Source organism: Paroedura picta, chromosome 13 (genome assembly GCF_049243985.1).
Source record: "Paroedura picta isolate Pp20150507F chromosome 13, Ppicta_v3.0, whole genome shotgun sequence".
NCBI classification, from domain to species: domain Eukaryota; kingdom Metazoa; phylum Chordata; class Lepidosauria; order Squamata; family Gekkonidae; genus Paroedura; species Paroedura picta.
The window spans coordinates 13,237,859-13,262,218 of record NC_135381.1 but is presented as its reverse complement, the minus strand read 5'-3'; the positions used below and the strand labels follow the sequence as shown (position 1 = coordinate 13,262,218).

Here is a 24,360-nt window from a genome sequence, read left to right as displayed (position 1 = left end):
ACAATCGCCTTCCTTTCTCCACAACAGACACCCTGTGAGGTAGGTGGGGTTGAGGGAGCGCTGAGAGAAACTGCTCTGTTCTTTGAGAACTGCTCTATCAGGACTGCGACTGGCCCAAGGTCACCCAGCTGGCTGAAGGTGGAGGAGAGGGGAAGCAAACCCAGTTTACCAAGCTGTCTAGCTGGTGTACATTGTCCAGGGTATACACAGCCAAGGAAAAGGGGAGTTAGGAGAGAATAAAAGTCTCCAAAATATTGTGGATAGAGAAGGAAAGAATCACCCATGAGCCCAGGAAACAGCCCCGCACACCCAATAAAGGACTAGAGGTTAGTAATCCAGTCTCAGTATTGGATTACTATAATATGTTCGACTTTTGAAGAGCGTCCAGCACTGTGGAACTGGTCTGGAATGTGGTAGGCAGGCTGTTAATTGGTGCTCTTCAATGGGGACAGTAGAACACTGATCTTTAAAGGACTTAACTGGGTAGCAATTAATTTCTGAGCTCAATTTAGAGTCCTGCTTTGACCTTAGAAGCCTGTCCTGCTGGTTGGGCCCTGCATATCTTTTCTGGTATGTTTTCTTCCTGTACAGAGATCGGCTGAATATTCTGTGTTCAGGGTGCCCTCCCTTGGATTCTTACGGCACAAGGTTACAAGGACTACTGGGGTGGGTTTGGTGTTTGTTTGGTTTTTTTTGTGTGTGTTTACACCCTGCTTGTAAAACTCCCTGTGTCGGAAGGTGGAAGGGGACTTCCCCTTCTTGCTCTTCAGGTCATTCGCCCTCTTCATTTTTTATTTATTTGCTGTCTTCAGAACGTCTGGCTTCTAAGTGGGTTGGATTTCTACAGGAAGATTCCTCTGCTTTTGTTTCTGAGGGATTTTTGTGTATTCCTTGGTAAGTTGCTGTAAGATTCCATTGTGTTTGCTGGTGCGCAGTGAATTTTTAGCGGGGCGGGGAGAGAGAGACACACACAGTAACCCATGTATTGTCCTCACAGCACAGCCGAGGGGGGGCTTGCTTGTGACTCTGAAAAATGTTGTTGATCAGCAACTTTGGGAAAAGTGATGTTGATGTTAAGCCACGGATGTTAAGCAGTGATTTCTCAGCTGTGGCAGTGCCTGAAGAAACAGTGCCCTTTGCACCCTGTAGAGCACCCACGGTGCGTTTCTCCCACAGAGCCATTATCATCTGGAGGCACCCGGTCTGTGTGAAGTAGTTCTTCTTATTCATGTGATTCCTTATATAACTATATTCGTATTGTGATTTCCTGTAACTTATAAATCTGATTCTCCCCCCTTGCATCTAGTGTATCTCATTTACAGTGCTGGCACATTATGCCCTTGGCACTAACGGGGGATCTATTTTTACATTTTTGCAGAGGAGAACTATAATGATTTCCTATGGGGGGGATCCTAGAGCATTTCATGAATAACTGGAACCAATTTCTGGCCTATCCTTTTGTTTCCTTTTTGGACAGACAGTATCTTGGCTGAATGTGAACTTCCATTTTATCTTGTTGATATCAGCTCCATATGCATTTTGAGCTTGCAATGCAGAGAAAGTTGGATTCTTCTGCGGAAAGCCAGGAAATCGAAATGCTGTTGTTATGTCTATAGCTGCCATTAATTGCAGGGATAATTGGAGGTGCACAAATCCAACTTGTTTGGCTACACATTTGTAGACAAACCAACCAAAATGGTCATAACCATAGAATCATAGGATAATAGAGTTGGAAGGTACCTCCCAGGTCATCTAGTCCAACCCCCTGCACTATGCAGGACACTCACAACCCTATCGCTCATCCACTGTAACCTGCCACCCCCTTGAACCTTCACAGAATCAGCCTCTCTGTCAGATGGCTATCCAGCTTCTGTTTAAAAATTTCCAAAGATGGAGAAGCCACCACCTCCTGAGGAAGCCTGTTCCACTCAGAAACCGCTCTAACTGTCAGGAACTTCTTCCTGATGTTTAGATGGAATTTCTTTTGAATTAACTTAATTGCATTGGTTCTGGTCCGTCCTTCTGGGGCAAGAGAGAACAACTCTGCTCCATCCTCTATATGGCACCCTTTTAAGTACTTGTCGTTGGTTATCAGATCCCCTCTCAGTCGTCTCCTCTCTAGGCTAAACAGACCAAGCTCCCCCAACCTTTCTTCATATGTCTTGGTCTCCAAACCCCTCACCATCTTTGTAGCCCTCCTCTGGACACGCTCCAGTTTGTCAACATCCCTCTTCAACCATTGTGCCCAAAACTGTACTAAACACAGTAACCAAAGGCACATGTACTTCAGATCTGAGCCATTGATACTTCGGCTGAAGGGGAAACCGTATTGCTTTAACGTCTGCTACGTTTCCTTAGGGAGTGGAGAAAAAAAAGTGGAAAAGGTCAGAATTAAAACCTTTAATGATCCATAAGAAGGCAGAATGGATGCTTTCTTGTGGGGACCACCCTGCATGGGGTTCCACTTTACACTGGGGAGGGATTCTCCGCAAGGTTCAAAGAGAGCTTCTCTGCAAGGTTCAAAGGCTGCCTTGTTAGATGGATTTGTCTTTTTAATATCTCATAATGGTGACTAGCTATTAACTCAGATTAGTCACCCATTGAGCTTTTCACTTCTGAAAGGCAGGAGGGTTTGTGCGGCTGGGCAGCTAGCATGCAGGCCCACTTAATTGTGACCTTTGTGACTCGCTGCGAAGACTCACTGAACCGAGCTGTGGTCCTGAGCAATAACGTTATGTGGTTTGAAGGGAAAGGAGTGGTAGATTCCTGCTCCCTAACAGAACAAAATCAACCCTCCCCCCTCCACAAATAGGGTGTCACCTCCGATTGGCACCTGGAGACCTCCAGCCTGCACAGTTGATCTCCAGAACAACCAAGATCAGTTCCCCTGGAAAAAGGGTCGTTTTGGACGGTGAACCCTGTAGCAGGAGTAACCAGCCTGTAGCTCTCCAGATGTCCATGGACTACCATTCCCATGAGCCCCTGCAACAGAGGCTCATGGGAATGGTAGTCTGTGGACATCTGGAGAGTCACAGGCTGGCCATCCCACTCTATGGCATTATACCCTTCTGAGGTCCTTCCCTTCCCTAGACCCCACTCTCCCCAGACTTCACCCCACAAATTCCCAGGCATTTCCCAACCCAGAGCTGGCAGCCCTCTTAACAGAGGAACCAGCCGTCTTGTTTTTATCCATGAATGTGCAGTCAGAAAGGGGCTCGCTTCAGACTTTTGAGGAAACGCTTGCTGGAAATTGAACTCCAGCTGCGGGGAAGTGGAATTTGTGTGTGGAGTCAGGCGGGTCACAAGGTGGAGCCTGGAGGGAGTGGGGTATGAATCAGGAAATGATGATCAGTGGATCGAAATGCCGAGGTGGAAATTCAGTGCTCTTTCTTCACCAGTTGAAAACTGTGTGGAGGCGGTGGTACTGGAACCAGCACAAACTGTGCACTGACAGGTACAATGGCTGATGGCTGACAAACCTATTTTTGTCCTGTGCATATCTTGAGAAGAGTGGTGTGGAGCCACGCTTAGAGTTTGACTGCAGCTTGGGAGATGCTTGTTCAAATTCCTGCATGGTCATAAAGCTCTCTGGGTAGATCTGAAAAGTTGCCTCGAGGCAGTTGGGTGAAAGGACAGGTACGAAAGTTTTGAAATAAACATAGATGCCTTGACAGCTCAGAAACTTCATAAGTACAGTGGCATGCTAATGTAGAAATCTTCCCAGATAGCAAGGGTGTTCTGTCAATATGTTAAAAATACAATTATAGTCTGTGTCTTAGCTTCTGAGATAAAGCTCTTTGTAATAAAAGAACCAACTCTTCTTCTTCTTCTTTTCTGAGAAAGGAAAATTATATTGCATGACATTTATATGAAGATAGGGCTTAGTAGGGATGGGTATGAACTGGCTGGAATGTCCATTTGTGACAAATTTGGGGGCAATTCGTAGTTTGTGTACTGAAGAGTTGCCATGAACTTTGAAAAAATTTAAGGCAGTTTGTGAAGAGCAGAAAGCAGGGGTTTAAATGGTTCCTGCTTTCTGCTCTTCACAGAAAGATAAAACAATTGAGCAGTGGTGAGAACCCAAGCTTTCTTCTCCCTGCCCCTTTTCAAGGGGGGAGCCCTGCTCTCTTCTTCCTCCAAAAAGCAGCAGAGAGCAGAAAGCAGGGGTCACAAACCACTACGAACCAGTCTGATCTGTGAATCAACTTCCTGGTTTGTGGTTCAGCAATGCACCACGAACCACAAAAATGCAGTTGGTGCCCATCCCTGATGCTTATATGTGGTAGGGCAAGAAACCAATTGTGCAATCCTTCTTTCTGTAAGTATTAACCATCTTATATGCTATGTTCTGATACTTTCTCATTTGTAGGCCTCAGAGGTGGAAAGACAGCTGTCTACGCAGGTTCATGTCCTCCAAGAGGACTTCAGGGAGAAAAAATCATCAACCAGCCAGCATATAGTACGACTTGAGAGTCTTCAAGCTGAGGTGAGTCCATTTTCCAGAAGGGACTGGAAATTACAATGCCGTTGGTGCAGGCCAGGGCCAGTTGATACATTCAGGAGGGACAAGCGGTTAAGCCCTTCCTGGCATGTACCACATCAGGCAGCAGGTATAGGATTTCAGGTCTCAATGCTTCCCTGCACTTTCTCTGGCCTACAGTGAGGGTTCAAGACCTTTTGATGGTGCTGAATCAAATGGTCTTCAGAACTTGCTTTTTTGGAGATAGAGGTCTAGAATGCTGTCCTTACCTCTGCCTACCCCATGGTGGATGGACATCTTGATCAGGTCCCATTTGCTGCTAATTCCCGAGACCTTAAAGAGCGTCAGCCCAGCTTTGAAAACGTTGTATGTATATTTTGAGATTCAGCCTGTTTTAGTGAGAGGAGTGAGATACTGTGTGCGCGTATGGCAACCCAAACACAGAGATTTGTGTTTCAGAGTACAGTTCCTGGATTGTAGAAAACTCACATTTCCAGAAATGATTTCGCCGGCCCCTAAAGCTTGATAATTATCCCACTATTGTTCGCTTAATGAGAAATGAGAGAACCATTCATGCCAAACTGTGTGTTACTTTGAGGATCTTTCATTAGATCTCCAAACGTGTGCTTGAATCGCAAAAAGCAACTGCGATGGGGTGGGCTTTAGATCAGGGGATCTACTCTGCCACTCTGCCATTTCTGTAATAGAGTCCCCACCCCCAACTTCTGTTAACCCCAAGAGGGAATAATATAAGTACTTATATCTCCCCTCCCCTTCCGGTGTAACCCCTTTAGAAGGGGTTAATTTTTTTGGGGGGGGGGAATGCGGTGAGTTAGTCCTCCTGTTTCCGTGCCATATTCAAACACATGTCCAAAAGTCTGATTTCAGATAGCCAGTTAATATATAGTTTGATCTATATTCTTGAATGGAAAAAATGTAGCTTTAGAGAGTTTTTTGTTCAAACTCTCTTCCCCCACCCTTGTTTTGTTTAGCTGTAGCTAAATGTAAAATGCCGTCTTCGTCACCTACTACCATGTTACCTTTTCCTCACTTCTTTGAGTAGTGAGGATCTCCACCAGGGGCAGAGCTTCTCTGGTTTGGTTCTGATTTAAAAGATCAGATGCCCGGCATCTTGTAAGATTCGCTTTATTGACAAATTTTCAAGTAGAGATGGTGTCAAAAGGGCACTTCTGCAGGGCAGGCGAGTCAAAGTCCTGTCTCAGATTTCCAGAAAGAATGAGTTCTCATCCCCAGAGTTCTTGAGCCAAAAATATCGTTTTGCTTCTTTCTCTTTCTCTCCTAGAATATTAAACTGTTTTTTTCCCCTTCACATGTAGACAGTCAGGTGGAGGGAGTTACCTCTTCTTGTCCCTGATGGGTGCGTAGACAAAGCTTTCTCCTAAGGCAGGTGTAGTCAACCTGTGGTCCTCCAGATGCGCATGGACTACAATTCCCATGAGCCCCTGCCAGTGAATGCTGGCAGGGGCTCATGGGAATTGTAGTCCATGAACATCTGGAGGACCACAGGTTGACTACCCCTGTCCTAAGGCATGAAGCCCATTAAGGAAATAGCAAAATTATCAGTTTTTTTGGCATAGGCCCTGGCTCTGCTTGGGCATGCCACCTTTAGTCAATCCATTGGACAGAATCATAACAGAAGGAGAGATGGCAGATGGATCGGACAGGGCAGCCAAGCTCCCTCTGTTTTTCTGGTTGGTTCTGCCTTTGCTTAACAGGCTGGACTCAGCTACCAAATACATTTGTGTGTCTTTCCACCCTGCAGTGCTAACGTTGATGGTATCAACTGAAATCATCAATGCAAATAGCAGCTAAAATAGTCAAATAATAATGAGGAGGAAGACAGAAGGCCTCAGCAGACATCCTTCCCTCCATATAAGCTCGGGAGAAGCAGTTGCTGGAAGCCCTGCCAAGTAAAGCTGTGTGACTGAAAATAAAGTTATCCACAGCTGCGCTTGTAAGAAAGGTGTTTATTTTTTAAAAAATGGAGCTCTGCTGAGGTTTTTGTTTGTGCAGAAAGGAAGATGTGGAGGTAGTACTTGGACATGTTGAGCAAAGGTTATCTTGGGGGGGGGGGGTCCACACTGTCACAGGACTCTTTTAGAGCAGCTATCTATATACTAAAACAAGGATGGCCAAACTGGCTCTCCAGATGTCCATGGACTACAATTCCCACAAGCCCCCCTGGCATGTCCATGGACATCTGGAGAGCCACAGTTTGGCCACCTGTGTACTAAAGCAGTGGTAGTCAACCTGTGGTCCTCCAGATGTCCATGGACTACAATTCCCATGAGCCCCTGCCAGCGTTTGCTGGCAAGGGCTCCTGGGAATTGTAGTCCATGGACATCTGGAGGGCCGCAGTTTGACTACCCCTGGTTTAGAGCTTGTAGAACTGGGATACTTTTTACCTTGGAAAACGGCTGTCAACCAGGACGGAATAAAGCTCTGTCTCTCTATTTTCCCAGCCCTGTATGTTCACTGTCAATTGTAAATAACAAAGAACAAGGGCTTGCTTACGCATGGAATGTTTTGCTCCTGGAGCCAGTATTCCAAGCCAAGTCTCAACGCTGAGTTGTCTGAAGGAGCTGGGGGGTAAAGTTTCAGTTTTAGAAGAGGCATTATCTCCTTAAGTATGTATGTTTTCCCTTACCAACTGTCGCTTATCCCATTTCCCCCCCCTTCCTTGTTCCCTCTTGATTGTGGAGCAGCAAATCCTTGAAGTAAGTACAGATGCTTTCACTGGATTTGAAGTGCATGTCCATCGACTCCCATTTTGCATGCCTTGCTTGTCATGCTCTTCGTATCTCTCTGGCCTTTTTGGGTCACTGACTTCCTCATAAGCCTTTGTCTGGGCTGGCATGCAGGCAGATCAGGGGGCTTTGTGTGCATCCATCAACAAGGTGTGCTTTATTTTCACGGGTACCGTGTCAGAAAAGTGGCATCTGTGACATCAGCCATGATGCATTATTTCTTTGTTCATTTCCTTATTTAATTTGTAGTCCTCCTATTCTCGCAGTCATGCAAAGTGGATGACCAAATATAGAATCAGAAGCAAGTTTATTGCACAGACATGGGCTTTTACTAAGTACAAAACAGTGCAATCCGTATAATAGAACAGGGGTAGGCAAACTGTGGCCCTCCAGATGTCCATGGACTACAATTCCCATGAGCCCCTGCCAGCGAATGCTGGCAGGGGCTTATGGGAATTGTAGTCCATGGACATCTGGAGGGCCGCAGTTTGACTACCCTTGCATTACAGGTTAGTTCTCCTTACATAGAAAATAACATCTGGATGCTAAATAGTTAATTCCACTGCAACACTTTATACCCCATGCCTCCTACCAGAGGCAAGGTGGTGAGCCCCTGGGTTTTAAAATAAATCATTTTTCGTAATTAATAATGTAATCCGCTGACAGAGGCGTTATACCTCTGAATACCAAGGGTGAAAAACACTGCCTTTATGGTTCTGCTTGTGAAGACCCGGTGGGCCCTTGTTGGAGACAGAATGAGATGGACCTTGTGCAAATCTAGCAAAGCCGTTCTTAGGTTTTTCCACGTGCACGTTGCACAAATGGAATTTCCCAGTTCTCTTCCTTTGCTCGAAAGATCCAGCGTGGAAGTAGCCGACTGGTGTGTTGCACAACCTTTGAATTCAGATGTGTAGCAAGGTGATCTTTTCGCAGACTGAGAGAGGGGCAGGGCGTCCTTTCTTGGCTTTATCTCTTGGGAATTCCAGAGAACACAGTGGTCTGACTTTTCCTCTCTTCCCCTCCCTCTCTTGCCTGGCAACACACATTCCAGCTAGAGTTTCCTCCCACTCCTCTCCAGGCAAGTTTTCTCTGACTCTTGTCCTGCGTTCCCAGTCGTGCCAGCTTCGGCTTTCAGGTGCAGGCTCTCCCTAGTTTGTCCCCATCTTTCCTATAACTGGGGATTCCTCTTCAGATTGAGAAATCTCAACGGTGGCTTATTTGGGGGGTTCCTTTTTCCCCCCCTCCTCCCAGATCAAGATGCTGACGGATAGGAAACAGGAGTTAGAGCGACGCTTCAGTGCCATGATGGAGGAAAATAATCTCCTTCAGGGAACGGTGGAAGAGCTTCAAGACCGAGTGTTAATCCTGGAACGACAAAGCCATGAGAAGGACATGCAGGTAAGGAGGACGGGAATGCTGAAGGAGCTCAGGGGGCTGGGCAAGAAGCAAGAGAGGGCTGGAAGAAAGGTTTCCAAAGGCAGAGGCTACTAAATCGCCATTGCAAAAACCAGGCAGCATGGAACTTCAGCTGTCTTCACAGTGGGGCTCTTTCAAACTGTAGGGGACCCTCAGTCTTAAGGGAACATTGAGATTTTCAGTGTAAACCTAGAAACATCGAGTGTGAATTTGTCAAGAGTTATTTTTTGTCAAGTTTCTCTTAGTATTCAAACCCTCTCAGTGAGGGTCATGGGAGCCCAGTGCACGAATGTAATGTGTTTTCGTGACCAAGGCTAATGGATTTATTTAAGGATATTAAAGCAGAATGCTTGGGTAAAGAACAATATTTGCTTAACCTGATAATGAAATATAACGGTGCATTTATTTGGGTATTTGCAAACACTCAAATAACAGTTTCCTTGCAAAATCTGAATCCTCATTTGTGTGCATGCACGGAACAGAATGGATCAGTCTTGTTCTTCTCTCACTCCAAGTTGGTTCTTTGGCGCTCTGAAGTTCTTCTGTCTGCTACTTTTTATTTGATCAGCTGTTCACAAACTCCTGGTCAGCTTTGGGCTTCAGCTTTGTTGTTTATTCCACTCAGGGGGTTCCGTTTCTTGGCTGTTCAGGCCACCATCCAGGTTGCTCAATATTTTTCTTATTCTCATCGCAACTTCTTCAAAGAGTTCCCTCTGGGCCTGCAGCATCCTTTCCTCCCCTGCAATTCTCCAACCATCACTTTCCTCAACACTCACTCACTGCCCCCCCCCCTCATCGCCTCATTCTTCTATCGCCCCAGCAACCAGAATTCCTCACCATCCTGTTTCATTCTCATCTGGCCATTCCCTGTATAAGCTGTTCACGACACATGTATTTGCAAAATATCTGTGTAATGCAAGCATCCTTGTTGGGGAGCTGGGATTGGCTGCAGGCCCAGATCAGCATACATTCAGCAGACAGCCTGGATCTGCTGATATATAGGCTGGACCTTTTAAAGTGCCTTCCAAACTGTCTTCCAAGGAGGCATGGGATTTCACAGTGAGGGCGGTGATCATAGAATCATAGAGTTGGAAGGGTCCATACAGGCCATCTAGTCCAACCCCCTAGAGAGCCAGTTTGGTGTAGTGGTTAGGAGTGCGGACTTCTAATCTGGCGAGCCGGGTTCGATTCTGCGCTCCCCCACATACAACCAGCTGGGTGACCTTGGGCTCGCCACGGCACTGATAAAACTGTTCTGACCGGGCAGTGATATCAGGGCTCTCTCAGCCTCACCCACCTCACAGGATGTCTGTTGTGGGGAGAGGAAAGGGAAGGCGACTGTAAGCCACTTGGAGCCTCCTTCGGGTAGGGAAAAGCGGCATATAAGAACCAACTCTTCTTCTTCTAGTTGGTGAGGGAGACCAACTTTTCTGAAAGAGCGCTTGCTTGTCCCTGTTGATCCTCGCATTTAACATGTAGCCACAGGGCAGATTTGAGCTGTAGGCTTTGTGCTCTTAGCTAAGGATCTGCATGGCTCCAGCTTTAAAGTGGGACAGCTTGAGCAGGGGAAAATGAGTGGCAGGTTTGCTGGCTCTTTTTTTTTTCTTGGGGGCTTACCCAGACAAAGTTGGAAGTTATGATATGTAAATCCTGATTTTTTTTCCAGATATTGGTTCTCAGTCAAGTAAGCCAGTTCTGTAGCATACCGGGAAAGTTATATGGTATTTATGCATGACTTGAAGTCATGAGAAACAAGCAGCCCCACAGAGCACAGTTTGTAGACTGTCTCTATACCCCTCCCTCCATTTACCTCCATGAGGACCAGCAACTTGACGGGATTCTGGAGAGCACAGTTCATTAACTGTGTCAGCAGCATTTTTCAGTATGCTAATTCTCTAGGCTTAACGATGACCCTTAAGGAATTTTAAGTAGTTTACTTATGTTGAATTGACTAAACAGACAAATGTGATGGTATCCATCGTGTCGGTGATTTCACTCGGCAATTTCAAAAGCTCCTAAATCCCCCAGAGAACCTACATTCTGTGGGAAGAATAGTCTGGACCCCTTAGGAACTCTGCCTAATAGATGTTTTCTATATAATGTATGAGCCATTTGTTCTGGTTAGATTATGATGGGGGGGTGTATAGAGATTTGCAGAACCCTGTTGCCTCTACCACACATTTACTGAGTACCTTATTTTTACACATTTCTGGATTCTCAGATTTCATCAGGCAATGCTTGCTCACTTTGCAGACATATCTTTTCAGCCACGAGGTCTAGAAACTTAATATTAAAGAAAAAACAACCTTGGAGGCTGAGTTTCTGTGACCTATATATCCTGCAACTTGTTTGTGTTTTCCTTGAAATCATGGCCTGCACGTAGCCATAGGATAGCGTTTCTCAACATGTTTACTGTTGAGAAACTCCTGAAACATTCTTCAGGCTTTGAGAAAAAGTGAGAAAAGTGGCACAATCGTGCAGAATACGGTTGGGAAGCAGAGCTGTGGACACGCCCACCTGTGGCCCCTCCCCTTCCCACCCCCTCCAGGCCCATCATTGGCCATTTTGGCGGGGGGGTCGACATGACCATATATGGTCATATCACCTGATAAATGTCTAACAAATTTAAGAAATATATTAAAATTAATTAACTCCCACCCATTCAGAAAACCGTTCCAGGACCATCAAGAGACCCAGAGTTTCACAGTTTTAGCCACTCCTGTCCCCAAATATTTTTTAACTTGCATGCATTACGAATGGTCACTTTTACCAAGGCAAGTTTAAAAGAGACACAGGCATGGGTATTCATATATGTGAGGTCTGCGCAAATGGCTACCATTTATTGTTTGTTTATCTATAGTCTATCTTTTTCTCTGAGACTCAAGATGGATTCCAGTGGTCCTTAACCCCAGTCCAGAGACCGGTACTGGTCCATGGATGAGTTGCTACCGGGCCGCGGCTCCTCCTCATCCTCCTCCCCGGCTGCTGTCTTGGGGGCTGCCCTGCCACTCTGCCACTGGCTAACCTTTGGTGCTCTCTGGTGGCCACCATGGCTGGTGCTCCTCCTCGGCATGGCACTGCGCAGCTGCTGCTGGCAGTGCCCCCCAGTGGGCAGTGGGAAGTCAGGGGCGCTGTCAGGAAAGCAAGTGGAGCAGGGGCTCACACAGCAGCGACATCCCTCGGCAAAAGGCTACCCCCCCAGGCCTCAGTAAAATTGTCAAGCGTTGACTGGTCCCCAGTGATAAAAAGGTTGGGGACCACTGGATTACACAACACAAAACAGGGCAATCAGCCTAATTAAAACCATGCAATCAGGCTGCGTAAAGCAACCAATGGACCATGTAATAAGAATAGGATTACCGAATGACTAAGGCAAATTATAAACCAGAGATCCCAACAGATACCAACTCCCAAAGGCAAGGCATATTATTAACCAGAGTAAATACTCTATCTGAGTAAATACTCTATAAAGGGGCCCATCTGGGCTGTTCTGCTACAGTTCCCTCCCCTTCCTAAATATGTTCTCCTAAACATTCTGTGGATGGTAGAAGCATGTGAGCCTTTCCGCCTTCCTCAGACAGGCCCTTCCACAAGACTGGAGCCACCAGTGAAGGCGCACATGAACTCATCCTACCCTTTGGCCCTTTCAGCCTTTGCTGGGATGAGTGACATTGTCATGGTGAAGCACAGCAGGATAGGTGGTCTAGCAAACATGGGGGTCCATGGCCATTAAGACATTTGTAGGTGATAAACGAGTACTAAATTGAACCTTAGTCACTGGTTAGTTGCTAATCAGTGGATGGTCTGCAGAATGGATGTGACATGCAAACTCCTCCCAGCTTTGAGTACACTATTATTATTATTATTATTATTATTATTATTATTATTATTATTATTATTATTATTAAATTTATTAAATTTATTAAATTTATTAAATTTATTAAATTTATTACCCGCCACTCTCTGCAAAGCTGGCTCATGGTGGGTTACAAGATAAAACAATGCAATCCTCTGAAACCCCTATTTCCCCTTAAAACCAGCAATTAAAATAAACTACCAACAACCGGCAGCGACCAACCCACCGATCTTGCTGGGAAATCAGGGAGAGGATGACCACCACCAATGACATATGGTGGAATACTCCTCCTTTGGAGAGGCCCATAGATCTTCTCTTTGCCCTGGCCTCAACCGTAAGCCTGGTGGCAGAGCTCCATTTTCACTAGCATCTTGGAGACCCATAAGATTTTGGGGGTAAGCTTTCAAGACTCAAAGCTCCCTTCATCGGATATGATTTGGAAGGGAGGTCTCTTAAGTCCTTACATCCCAGTCAAAAGGTGGGAAGGATATTACAAAGAAGGAACTCGAGATTTAGAGGTACAATGTGCAAATGAATCAGCTTGAGTAGAACACACTGTCCTCCCAGTAGAGCAGAGGGGAAATCCCTGGGGGCAGAAAATTAACATCTGTAGTGAGATAAGAATCCTATGTCCCTATTCATCCCTTGGAGGGGTTTCCATTGCTGTGATGCCCCAGGGCTGAATAGGGACATAGGAAAACTTTGTTGTTTTACTGGAGCTACTGGTTTCTTGTTCTACCACAGACAGGCAGAGCTTCCCTCTGAAACAAACTCCACTTAGTGCCTGATAGTAACCAAACTGTGGCATTCTGTACCAGCTGGGGACAAAGAAAAAACAAGTTTTGTGATGGGCAATTTGTGAGCATTCAGAGAAGGAGAAGGAGAAGGAGAAGGAGAAGGAGAAGGAGAAGGAGAAGGAGAAGGAGAAGGAGAAGGAGAAGGAGAAGGAGAAGGAGAAGGAGAAGGAGAAGAGCTGGGTTTTTGTACCCTGCTTTTCACTACCTGAAGGAGTCCCAAAATGGCTTACAGTCACCTACCCTTCCTCTCCCTACCATGGACACCCTGTGAGGGAGGTGGGGCTGAGAGAGCTCTGATAGACTGGTGACTAATTCAATGTCACCCAGCTGGCTGCATGTGGAGGAGGAAAGGGGAATCACACCTGGTTTTCGGGAGCAGAGGCCATTGCTGATCACACTTGCTGGCTGATGCTGAAAACAGAATGGTTGACTAGATTAGCTTTTTATTTTCTTCTACCGAAGCAATCCTTGATCTCTTATCATAATAGGATACGGAGGTAGAGTCAGCCTGATGTTAAATGGGTAGAATGAAAGATTTCTGAGGCTGGACACTTGCCTTGCCAGATTTTTAAATTTAATTTATGTTGTTTGTGGTTTGTCTTTCTCACTTGGGCTCAAGGCGGAATACACAGAGTGAGTCACAGTATCACTGATGGATGGGACATAAGTATGTAATAGTCTTATGGTTGTAGAATTTGATGGCTGGCTTCAGGTTGTCTGAACCGGCTTGACAAAAAAGCAGTGCATGGGAGAGAACGCGACAGTTCCCTGTGTGGGTTTAATATCTGTGATGGCCCGTTCGTACACGGTGATAATCACTGGATTTGTGGTGGTTGTGGAAATAAGGAACATGAACGTGTGGCTCAGGCAGGTGGTTCCAGAAGCAGAGTTCCCAGGTGAGTCTAGGCACACAGCTTGAAACCATCAAGGACTGCGGCTGGTATAGTAGAGATAAGGCCGCCCACCAGGCACTGTGTGTTAATCCGTTCTTAAGAGTTTAATTATAGCGCTGAGCCTGTACAAATGAAACCGTTCCTACCGTGTGCCTTGCCTCCCCTTGGCTGCATATCAGCCCAGCCCACAACTTCCTTGGAAACTGATAAAAAGTGCTAGCTTCATTCACTTTGCCAGCTTCTGCTGTTTTCTCACTGAGATAACAAATTCCTTCTCTCTCTCTTCACCCCTCCGTTTACTCCCCTTCCACATAGTTTACCAGTTGTGTTCCATTCCATTGGGTCAGGCTTCCTCAGCCAGGGTTTCGGGAAACCCTGGGGTTTCTCGGCAGCCCTGGAAGGGATTCCTGAATGGATGGGAGTTAATTAATTTCAATATATATTTTAAAACGCGTTAAAGGTTTATCGGGTGATATGATCCTGTATGGTGATGTCAATGCACCCACCCCTTCCCAAATGACCAATGAGGAGCCTGGAGGGTGTGGAAAGGGGAGGGACCCCAGGTAGGCATCTATGCAGCTGTGATTCAGGAGGTTCTTGAAGCCTGAAAAATGTTCCAGGGTTTTCTCAATGGTAAAAAAAAAAAAAAAGTTGAGAAAGGCTGCATTAGATGGAAACAACAGAGTAATCCAAGTCACCCACTTGGGGCATTTGGATAACAGGCTGGATACACACTTTTCTTGGATGTTTTAGGATGGTTAGGGCTGATCCTGCGTTGAGCAGGGGGTTGGGCTAGATGGCCTGTATGGCCCCTTCCAACTCTATGATTCTGTGATGCTGTGATATCAGTGTATATTCTGTATTGCAAGATTGTATTGATTTTATACCAGTTCAGTGCCAAGTCTTCCCACAAAGAATCGTGGGGATTGTAATCTGAAAAGGATATGAAGAGTTTTTAGTTGGAGATCTCTTGGCCCTGACTCTTCCCATGCTGTAGTCGGTTTCCTGGGGAGAGGGATTGACGGCCAGGCCAGGTTGTCAATAATTGCTTTTGGAACTCAGAGTGCAGGCTCTTAATCTCATTTATAGACCATTGCTTGCTATGAGCACTTGTTTAAGGCAGCCTTTCTCAACTGTTTTGCTGTTGAGAAACCCCTGAAACCTTCAGGCTTCGAGAACCACCAGCAGTGGTGTGATTGAGCAGAATATGGTTAGGAAGAATAGCTGTGGACACACCCACCTGGGGCCCCTCCCCTCCCCTTCCCACCCACCCCAGGCCCATCATTGGCTATTTTGGGAGGAGAGGGCGGGTCAACATGACCATATATGATCATATCACCCAATAAATGTATAAAAAGTTTAATTGACTGTCCCCCATTTGGGAAACCCTTCGAGGGCTGTCAAGGGACCCCAGAGTTTCACGAAATCCTGGTTGAGAAAGCCTGATTTAAGGTCAAGCAAGTTGGTATACTAACCAGAGAAGTGCTATAGAAACTGTTGTTTCCTCTTTAGGTTAGTCTGAGCAATCAGTACTTCTTCCTGTTGCGGGAGGAAGCAGTGCAATCCTCAACTGGATTTGCTAATCTCTCTTTTCATTTTGTTCCTTTTTTTTTGGATGTCCATCCGATGATTTCCTACGGCAGCTGCATCAGAGCCAGATGGAACTTCAGGAGGTGAGGCTGTCTTATCGGCAGCTGCAGCTCAAAGTGGAGGAGCTCAGCGAAGAGAGAAGCCTCCAACATTTCAACTCGACCAGCACGTCCCTTCTGTCAGAGATTGAGCAAAGCATGGAGGCCGAGGAGCTGGAGCAAGAGAGGGAACAGGTATCAAAACTCTGGGGTCCAATGGGCTGTAGGCAGGGCCAGTTTATCCATGTGGCACATGTATTTATTATTTTTTATTTTATTTTGTTTATTATATTTATATACCGCCCTCCCCGGAGGCTCGGTTTACATTGAATTTATGAACCATACATGAAACAATCATAAAATTTAGCACGTGTTACGGGCCCTGCAGCTCCAGGGCCCCCCAAAAGTGCCTTCCCTTCATGGCTCAGGGCCATAGCCTCCCTCCTACCCGCTTTCCCCTCTTTAAGGACATTCGGAGTGACACCTGTTTCCACGGTGGGAGCCCCCTCCGCCCCCAGTCTGGCTGCAGTTGTAGTCTGCTAGGGCCCCTTGCACTAGCTCTAGTGCTATGGGGCCCCACAAATCCTTAAGCCACTCCTGGCTGTAGTTTGGAGGAAGAACTCTGCCATACACACTTGCACATTGAATATTCCCCAAATAAGACAAGATATTAGAAGTCTGAACTTGACGTTCTGGGATATTCAATTTCGGTGTGTTCTGTTTGGCAGCATTGGATGGTCGGCATGCAGTAACTGGGCATTGATAATCAAAAAGCTATGACATTTGGCAGTATCGGGTGGCTAATATACAGCGGCATTTAGTAGCTGACAGTGTCATAAGATTAAACAGTATTTTACAGGAATGGCTTATAAGATGCCCTATTTAAGCAAGTGAGGCGAACAAATTGGAAACGCTCAGGCTGCCTATTTTGAAGTAAAGGTGTCGCTGGACGCCAACTATGCCCGGCTGCTTTAGACCGCCATGGTTGCCCTCCTGATTCCACTACATTCTGTGTCCTTTCTGCACTTCGCATAGCTTCCCGGCAAGGCAAAAAGCACCCTCCCGGGACTGTTTTGGGTTGGGAAAATGGAGCTGAGGGGGAAGCTGCAGCCTCTTCCCCCCTGTGCTGCAGTCAAGATCTGAATCTGAGCCCCACATGCATGGGATGGTAAGAAAGTCTGGTCTGGGAGATTCAGACCCCACTCTCCAAAAAATTGTTTTATCTAAATTACACTTTGGTTGTCGAGCATGCATTTGCTTACATAGATTGTTAGGATCCAGCCAAGGCTTCTTCAGTTAAAAGACTCTCTCATACCAGAGCCAGAAGGAAGCTTTGTGCGCTTACAAGGATGCGCCCTGCCAACCCAGCATGGACTTCTCCAGTTCCGGAATGTTTGATCCTTTTTGATAAGCCAAGCGCATTGAAGGGACCACAGAATAGCCCAGGTTCTCTCTTTGCAGCTGAGACTCCAGCTCTGGGAAGCTTACTGCCAAGTCAGGTATTTATGCACTCACCTCAGAGGGAACGACAGTGCGGATTCCGCCGTCTCCACAGACTCTTCCATGGACGAATCTTCAGAAACCTCATCAGCCAAAGATGTGCCAGCCGGCAGCCTGCGCACTGCTCTCAGCGAGCTGAAGCGACTGATACAAAGCGTTGTAGATGGCACAGATTCCCCGGTGAGTTCTTTTTATTTTTATTTTTATTTTATTTATTTAGATTTCTATACCGCCCATTTCTTTGCAGCTCTGGGCGGTTTACACAGAACATTATAACTTACACGAAACATTATGCAGGCTATAACATCAAAACCACTTTCAAAAAAGATCAAAAGATTACAAAACCACAATTATAATATAATAACAATTAAATTATATCGTGTGGGGCACTTGCCAGGTTTCCCATCTCTGTTCTGTCCAGTTCTTGCCCATTGTGGTGATCTTCCTTCCTTTCCTTTCCAAAAATCCCTGGTCAGCAACTAACTTTTTAGGAGGACCACACTGAGCCAACAACTGTGACATATGTTTGAGTCGAGATTTGTGCAAAGGGCTCTTTATCTCCTTTTTTCCCAATTTAAATAGCAACAGAGGCCTTAGCAGAACTATGCCTTAACTTCAGTCGCTCACACACCTTTCCCTGTATTTTGACTTGGTCCAGGGTGGTGAGGAATTCAGGCATGTAGCATGAGAAGACCCATTTGTTCCTGGTGGCCCTGAGAAAGATGGTGTTCTTTGCCCAAATCTCTGCTTGCTTGAAGGCAAGGGAGTTATGGTGTGATCCTTGTAGGCTTAGGCTGGAGTAATGATTAATAAGATTGTATTGGTACTAGAACGTGGTGTACATTTATTTATTTTATTTATTTATTTATCATACTTATATACCGCCCTCCCCGGAAGCTCAGGGCGGTTTACATATAACAAGGAACAATACATAAAAAGGTCTACTCATTCATTCATTCATTCATTCATTCATTCATTCATTCATTCATTCATTCATTTCACTCACTCATCATTCATTCATTCATTCATTCATTCATTCATTCACCGCCCTCCCCAAAGTCTCAGGGCAGTTCACCAACAAATTTGAGTCAGGGACAGACAGAATGTCTTGTCTAGGAACTCCTACTGGGAGACATTCTGGGCCTTCCAGTGAAACCCACCAGGATGCTATGGGGTTACCATGGTGATTGCAGCATCTCATCTGGGCCTTGAGGACATGGATGCCTCCTGAGAGGAAGGATGGCCTACCCAAGACCAGCCTGAGGCACTGCAGTCACTATAGCAACTGGAGCATTCCGGGCTGGATACCTCACCTTTTTGTGAAGCCAATCGGGAGGCTGACCACACTGACTGTGGCTTTAAAAGCACGGATGCAGTCAAGGAAAAGGAAGGAGGCTCCTTTGGGTTTGAAGGACAGGGCAGATCTCCAATCCCAGAGTGAAGAATATTGTCTGCCCTGCAGAGAACGCCAGCAACGGTTCCTGCAGCATGTGAATTGCTGCAGAGAAAGCAAGCGAGCTAATTTCTCCCTGGTTAGTGAGAAAAAGATGGGGCTGAAGAGAGAGAGGTACAGAGGCTGTCAAGCACAGTATTAAGCAAGCAAACCACATAACAGCTGCTTCCTATGTGCTGCTGTGTGTTGTATTAGAAGAAGAAGAAGAGTTGGTTCTTATATGCAGCTTTTCTCTACCTGAAGGAGTCTCAAAGCAGCTTACATTCGCCTTCCCTTTCCTCTCCCCACCACAGACCCCCTGTGAGGTAGGGGAGGCTGAGAGAGCCCTGATATTACTGCTCAGTCAGAAATTTCTATCAGCCCAAGGTCACCCAGCTGGCTGCGTTTTGGGGAGTGGGGAATCAAACCTGGCTTGCCATATTATAATCCGTGCTCCTAGCCACTATATCAAGCTTTTAAGAAGTAAATAGCAATATTTTTGTGAGTTCGAGTATTAAAAATAAATGTACGAACTTGTTCAGGCTTAATTGATACAAGATGCTTGCATTTTAAGTTGGGAAGGGGGAAAGTAGCATGACACTTTCTAAGCAGATCCCAGATAGGTTAAATCTTGGAGAATCACAACTTGGCCCTCCTCCTGCTTTAAACTTAAATCTAAATGCATAGAACTACATAATTCACAGAAACTGTCTGTTAACTTTGTCCATCCCCTCCACGGTTGAATTTTACATTGCAAGCTCTTGGGGGCATGGACCTGTCTCTTTTAGCTTACGTTACTCTATAGCCGCCCTTCTCAACTTCTTTACCATAGAGAATCATTCTTCAGACTTCTACAAACTCCAAAAGTGTTACGATCCTGCAGAATAGGGTTGGGAAGCAGAGCTGTGGACACGCCCACCTGGGGCCCCGCCCCTCCCCACCCCCTCCAGGCCCATCATTGGCCATTTTGGGTGGGGTGGGTGGGGTTGACGTGCCCACATCTGGTCATATCACCCGATCAATGTTTAACATTTACAAAATATATTCAAAAATTAATTAATTCCCACCCATTCGGGAAACCCTGCCAGGGCTGTCAAGAAACCGCACAGTTCCACAAAACCCTGGTGGAGAAAGCCTACTCTGTAGAGTTCAGCATACAACTGTGGTGTGATATCAAATCATGCTTCCTTGAAAAGCATCCTATACTCTAAGTCAGGGGTAGTCAAACTGCGGCCCTCCAGATGTCCATGGACTACAATTCCCTTGAGCCCCTGCCAGCATTCGCTGGCAGGGGCTCATGGGAATTGTAGTCCATGGACATCTGGAGGGCCGCAGTTTGACTACCCCTGCTCTAAGTTTTTAAAAAGTAATAGTGCAAAGGCCATGTTCACGGTGCCTTCCCTCGGCCCCCAAGCGATGGCTGAACAAGTTTATCTCCCTTCTGCTGCCAGAACTCTCGGAGGAGCGATGATGACGCCTTAGAAGAACAGCTCAAGCAGACGAGTGAGGACTCAAGAGCCCTGAGGGAGCTCATGGAAGGCGAGCGGGGGAAACTGAGGCAGAGCCTGGAAGAGCTACAGCAACTCCACAGCCAGGTAAGCCCCTTCCTGCATGGGATGGTCCTGACCCATTTGAACAGACATGTAGTATGGATTTTATTTAACTGATTCCTAGAATCACTTAGAAGGAGAGATGGTTGCTTTGTAGCCCGCTTTTTGCTACCCAAACGTCGTTTCCGAAAGTGACTCACAATTGCCGTCCTCTCTCTACCACAGACATCCTGTGAGGTAGGTGGGGCCGAGAGAGCTCTGACAGGACTGGGACTAGCCCATGGTCACCCAGCAGGCCTCAGGTGTCTCAAAGCAGCTCACAATCGCCTTCCCTTCCTCTCCCCACAACAGATACCCTGTGAGGTAGGTGGGGCTGAGAGAGCCCTGACAGAACTGTGACTGACCCGAGGTCATCCTGGTGGCTGCATGTGGAAGAATGGGGAATCATACCCAGTTCTTCAGATCAGAAGTCACCCCTCTCAACTACCATGCCAGGCTGGCTCTCTTAACCACTACACCAAACTTACTTTCCCCGTTAACTCCTCAGATTCATGGTAGCTAACAAGTGCATTGATTTTTGTTAATGTAATAAAAAACATGGAAGTAAGGATACACATAATTTAAAAAGCAACACAGCTAAACCTGCTGAAACAGACCTTATTTACACCCCTGCTTTTTGACTGGTATCTTATTTAAACAGAACATGCAAGCTTTCATTTGTTTCTCTGTTGCCCCCCAAATACTTTTACTGTGGTTGAGATGTGGTGACCGCCCAGCCCACGCATGTGATCTTTGCTTTGCGGTCCTTTTAGGACAGACAGCCTGGAAGAATCCTCGATCCGAGATCTTTCGCTAACCGTCTTTTGATTCTTTCTAGGTTACGCAGCTGAGTGTAGAAATGACTTCCCTGAAAGAAGAAAGGGACAGACTCCGAGGGACTGTGGACGATAAAGACACAAGTGAACATCTATTGAAGGCCATCAGGGATCGGGACGAAGCAATTGCCAAGTAAGGAGCATTGTTAACGTTTGGGTAGAAGCCCAGTAAAGCTCAATGCAATGGCCAGGAACAGTACTGCGAAACAAATAAAGCCAGTGTCAGGTGGGGTGCAGTGAAACCATTCTAGAACAAGAGATGCCTAAGTAGAGGTCCTGTATGTTCAACTGCTAAAGTATAATACAATCAAACTTGATTTTGCCAACATTAAAAAGACAAGTCTCTAGTGCAGTCTTTCTCAACTTTTTTACCATTGAGAAATCCCTGAAATATTCTTCAGGCTTTGAGAAACCCCTGAAATGGCGTGGTCCTGCAGAATATGGTTGGGAAGCATAGCTGTATACAGGCCCACCTGGGGCCCCTCCCTTCCCCACCCCCTCCAATCCCATCCCTGGCCATTTTGGGAGGGGAGGACAGGTGGACATGACTTTATATCGCCATATCACCTTGGAGTTCCTGGTTCATAGTTAATTCTCTTAGCCACCATGCTATCCATCAGTGTGGCACCCTAAATCTGCAGTTTTTTTTAAAGAATGCATCCCATAACCTTAGTTATGTCTTCACAATGCTTATTGCTTCATTTCTTGCAATATGCAATGATAGAATCATAGGATCATAGAGTTGGAAAGGGCCATACAGGCCATCTAGTCCAACCCCCTGCTCAACGCAGGATCAGCCCTAAGCATCCTAAAGCATCCAAGAAAAGTGTGTATCCAACCTTTGCTTGAAGACTTCCAGTAAGGGGGAGCTCACCACCTCCTTAGGCAGCCTATTCCACTGCTGAACTATGTTAATTTTTTTTCCTGATATCTAGCCTATATCATTGTACTTGTAGTTTAAACCCATTACTGCGCGTCCTTTCCTCTGCAGCCAATGGGAACAGCATCCTGCCCTCCTCCAAATGACAACATTTAAAATACTTAAAGAGGGCTATCATGTCCCCTCTCAACCTCCTTTTCTCCAGGCTGAAAGGATGCTACAGGATCTTTGCTAGGAAAAACAACACAACTTGGAGTTCCTGATTCATGGTTAATTCTCTTAGCCACCATGCCACTCGTCAATGGGACACCCCGAATCTGCAATTAAAAAAAAAAACAATGCATCCCATAACCTTAGTTCTGTCTTCCCTATGCTTATTGCTTCATTCCTTCTTCTTGCAATACACCAGGATGCTACGTGATCTCTTCTAGGGGAAACGACACAACAGGTCAATCTTGTTATTTTCAAGGACTTGGTCATCACATCTCAAGGGGCGCCCAAGGAAGAATACCAATCGCCTTTGAAGAGCCACCACAGCAGCGCCATCTGTTGGGCAGAGGAGAGAACTCTCTGGCTGCTGGTTTTTGATGCAAAAGGCATCTTCTGACATTTTCCTATATGTGTGTGTGTGTGGGTTACTGGTTCTCCTGTATCTATGGAAACCAGCTACCTTTCTGGGGATGCTTGAATCCCAGCGTTTAATATTCATTCAGTGGTGGGGAATTTTACAGTGCAGGGACATTTGGCGGCCTTTGATCTGGCAGCTTTGCTTTTGCAGACAAATAAACAGGGATCTTTTGGGTACTTTGAAGAACAACAAATTTTTATTCCAGCATAAGCTTCTCATGGGTCTTCTCTACCTCCTGCTTCTGAGGCAGTGATTGCATCTTCATTATGCAGGCATTTTTGGTAGGATTATGAGAATGACCAGTGGTGCATGCCCACCCACGCAGCTAGCTCATAGAGGTTTGGTCAGATTCTGGGTGTCTGCTAGGAAAGGCAACCCAGGGGATGAAGACCAGAGGCAATCATGGTTTATGTGATTAAAGGGCTGCAATAACAGTTTTGACAGGGGGGCAACATCTAGCATTTTCATGGCAAACTCAATACAGGGTGGTTTGCCATTCCCTTCCCCATTCATTACCGTTTCACTCCCCAGCAAGCTGGGTACTCATTTTACCAACCTCGGAAGGATGAAAGGCTGAGTCAACCTTGAGCCGGCTGCTGGGATTGAACTCCCAGCCTCATGGTCAGACAGCTTCAGACAACATGTCGGCTGCCTTACGACCCTGCGCCACAAGTACAGATTATATAACAGCCTTTCTCAACATTTTTGTTGTTGTTGCTATGGCCCTTTTAGGAGCTCTTCTCAGATTCCAGACCCCCCTGCAGTAAGAGACCACTTGCACAATGAGCTAGGCTTTAAAAGGCCTAAGTTAAGAGTGAAATAACTATACTCAACATACCTTGTCTTATATGTACACAAGACAGATTTCTAGAACATTTGATCAAGAGAACGTGTGGTCGTTTTTTCTTGAGTGCATTAATACAAGCAATTGAATTCTATGATTTCTTTTTCTTTCCCATGATGGTTGAACTTTCTAACAATTAATGAAGTAGCATTTGATTTAAAAAAAGGTTATTTCATCAGTTCAGTCACCAGGGTCCCCATAAACCCTTTAGCTCCCCTTCTCACATTTTTCAGTCTGTGGCTACTGGGGAGCCTCCATTAAATAACAGAGCCTGTGGTCTGATTGATTCTGAAAAGCATTGTATAAACATTGGAATGAAGCACACACATTATAGGAATGTATGAGATTTATTGGAAATATGCAGAGAGCTAGTGAGGAAAGTGGCTGAAAATGTGTAAATCTGCACCTCGTTCTGATTTGTCCTGTTTGGCTCTTGCATTTTCTTTGGGGAAGCTGATCTCTGTAGCCTAGATTACTTGCAATTCTGGGAGATCTCCAGGCCCCACCCATAAGATAGGTTACCTTAGCTGGGCCTTGTGAACTTGCGATGTGTGATGTGGCTGGCCTTTTACTGAGATCGTGTTGTTGTAAGACCACCCCAGGGGACTGGGCCCAGAAAGGCTGGACCACCCAGGCCCTGGAACTGGACATATTTAACTCCTCTCCCCCCCTTCAAAAAAACCAAAAACAAACCTTCCTTTAAGTCTGAAGTAAACAAGATACAGAAAGTATAGTTTTGCAACAGAAATTTCAATACCAAGCTGACTGACTTTGACTGACTTTGATTCCCCTGTTGGTTGAGCTGGCTGTAAA

At 45.9% G+C, this 24,360-nt stretch overlaps 1 protein-coding gene across 2 annotated transcripts in view; it reads left to right on the top strand.

Annotated features, from left to right (window-relative positions):
- The window catches only part of BICDL1 (BICD family like cargo adaptor 1), a 65,238-nt gene that overhangs the window by 24,805 nt on the left and 16,073 nt on the right, over nt 1-24,360 (top strand). For both annotated transcript variants that reach the window (XR_013226423.1, XM_077309370.1), the window contains exons 3-8: nt 4,370-4,486; nt 8,500-8,646; nt 15,854-16,033; nt 17,300-17,518; nt 20,222-20,365; nt 21,198-21,328. Coding sequence is in view for 1 of the 2 variants with exons in the window: in XM_077309370.1 (XP_077165485.1) it covers nt 4,370-4,486; nt 8,500-8,646; nt 15,854-16,033; nt 17,300-17,518; nt 20,222-20,365; nt 21,198-21,328 (938 nt within the window). In the remaining variant the exon portion in view is untranslated. The remainder of the gene's footprint in view (nt 1-4,369; nt 4,487-8,499; nt 8,647-15,853; nt 16,034-17,299; nt 17,519-20,221; nt 20,366-21,197; nt 21,329-24,360) is intronic.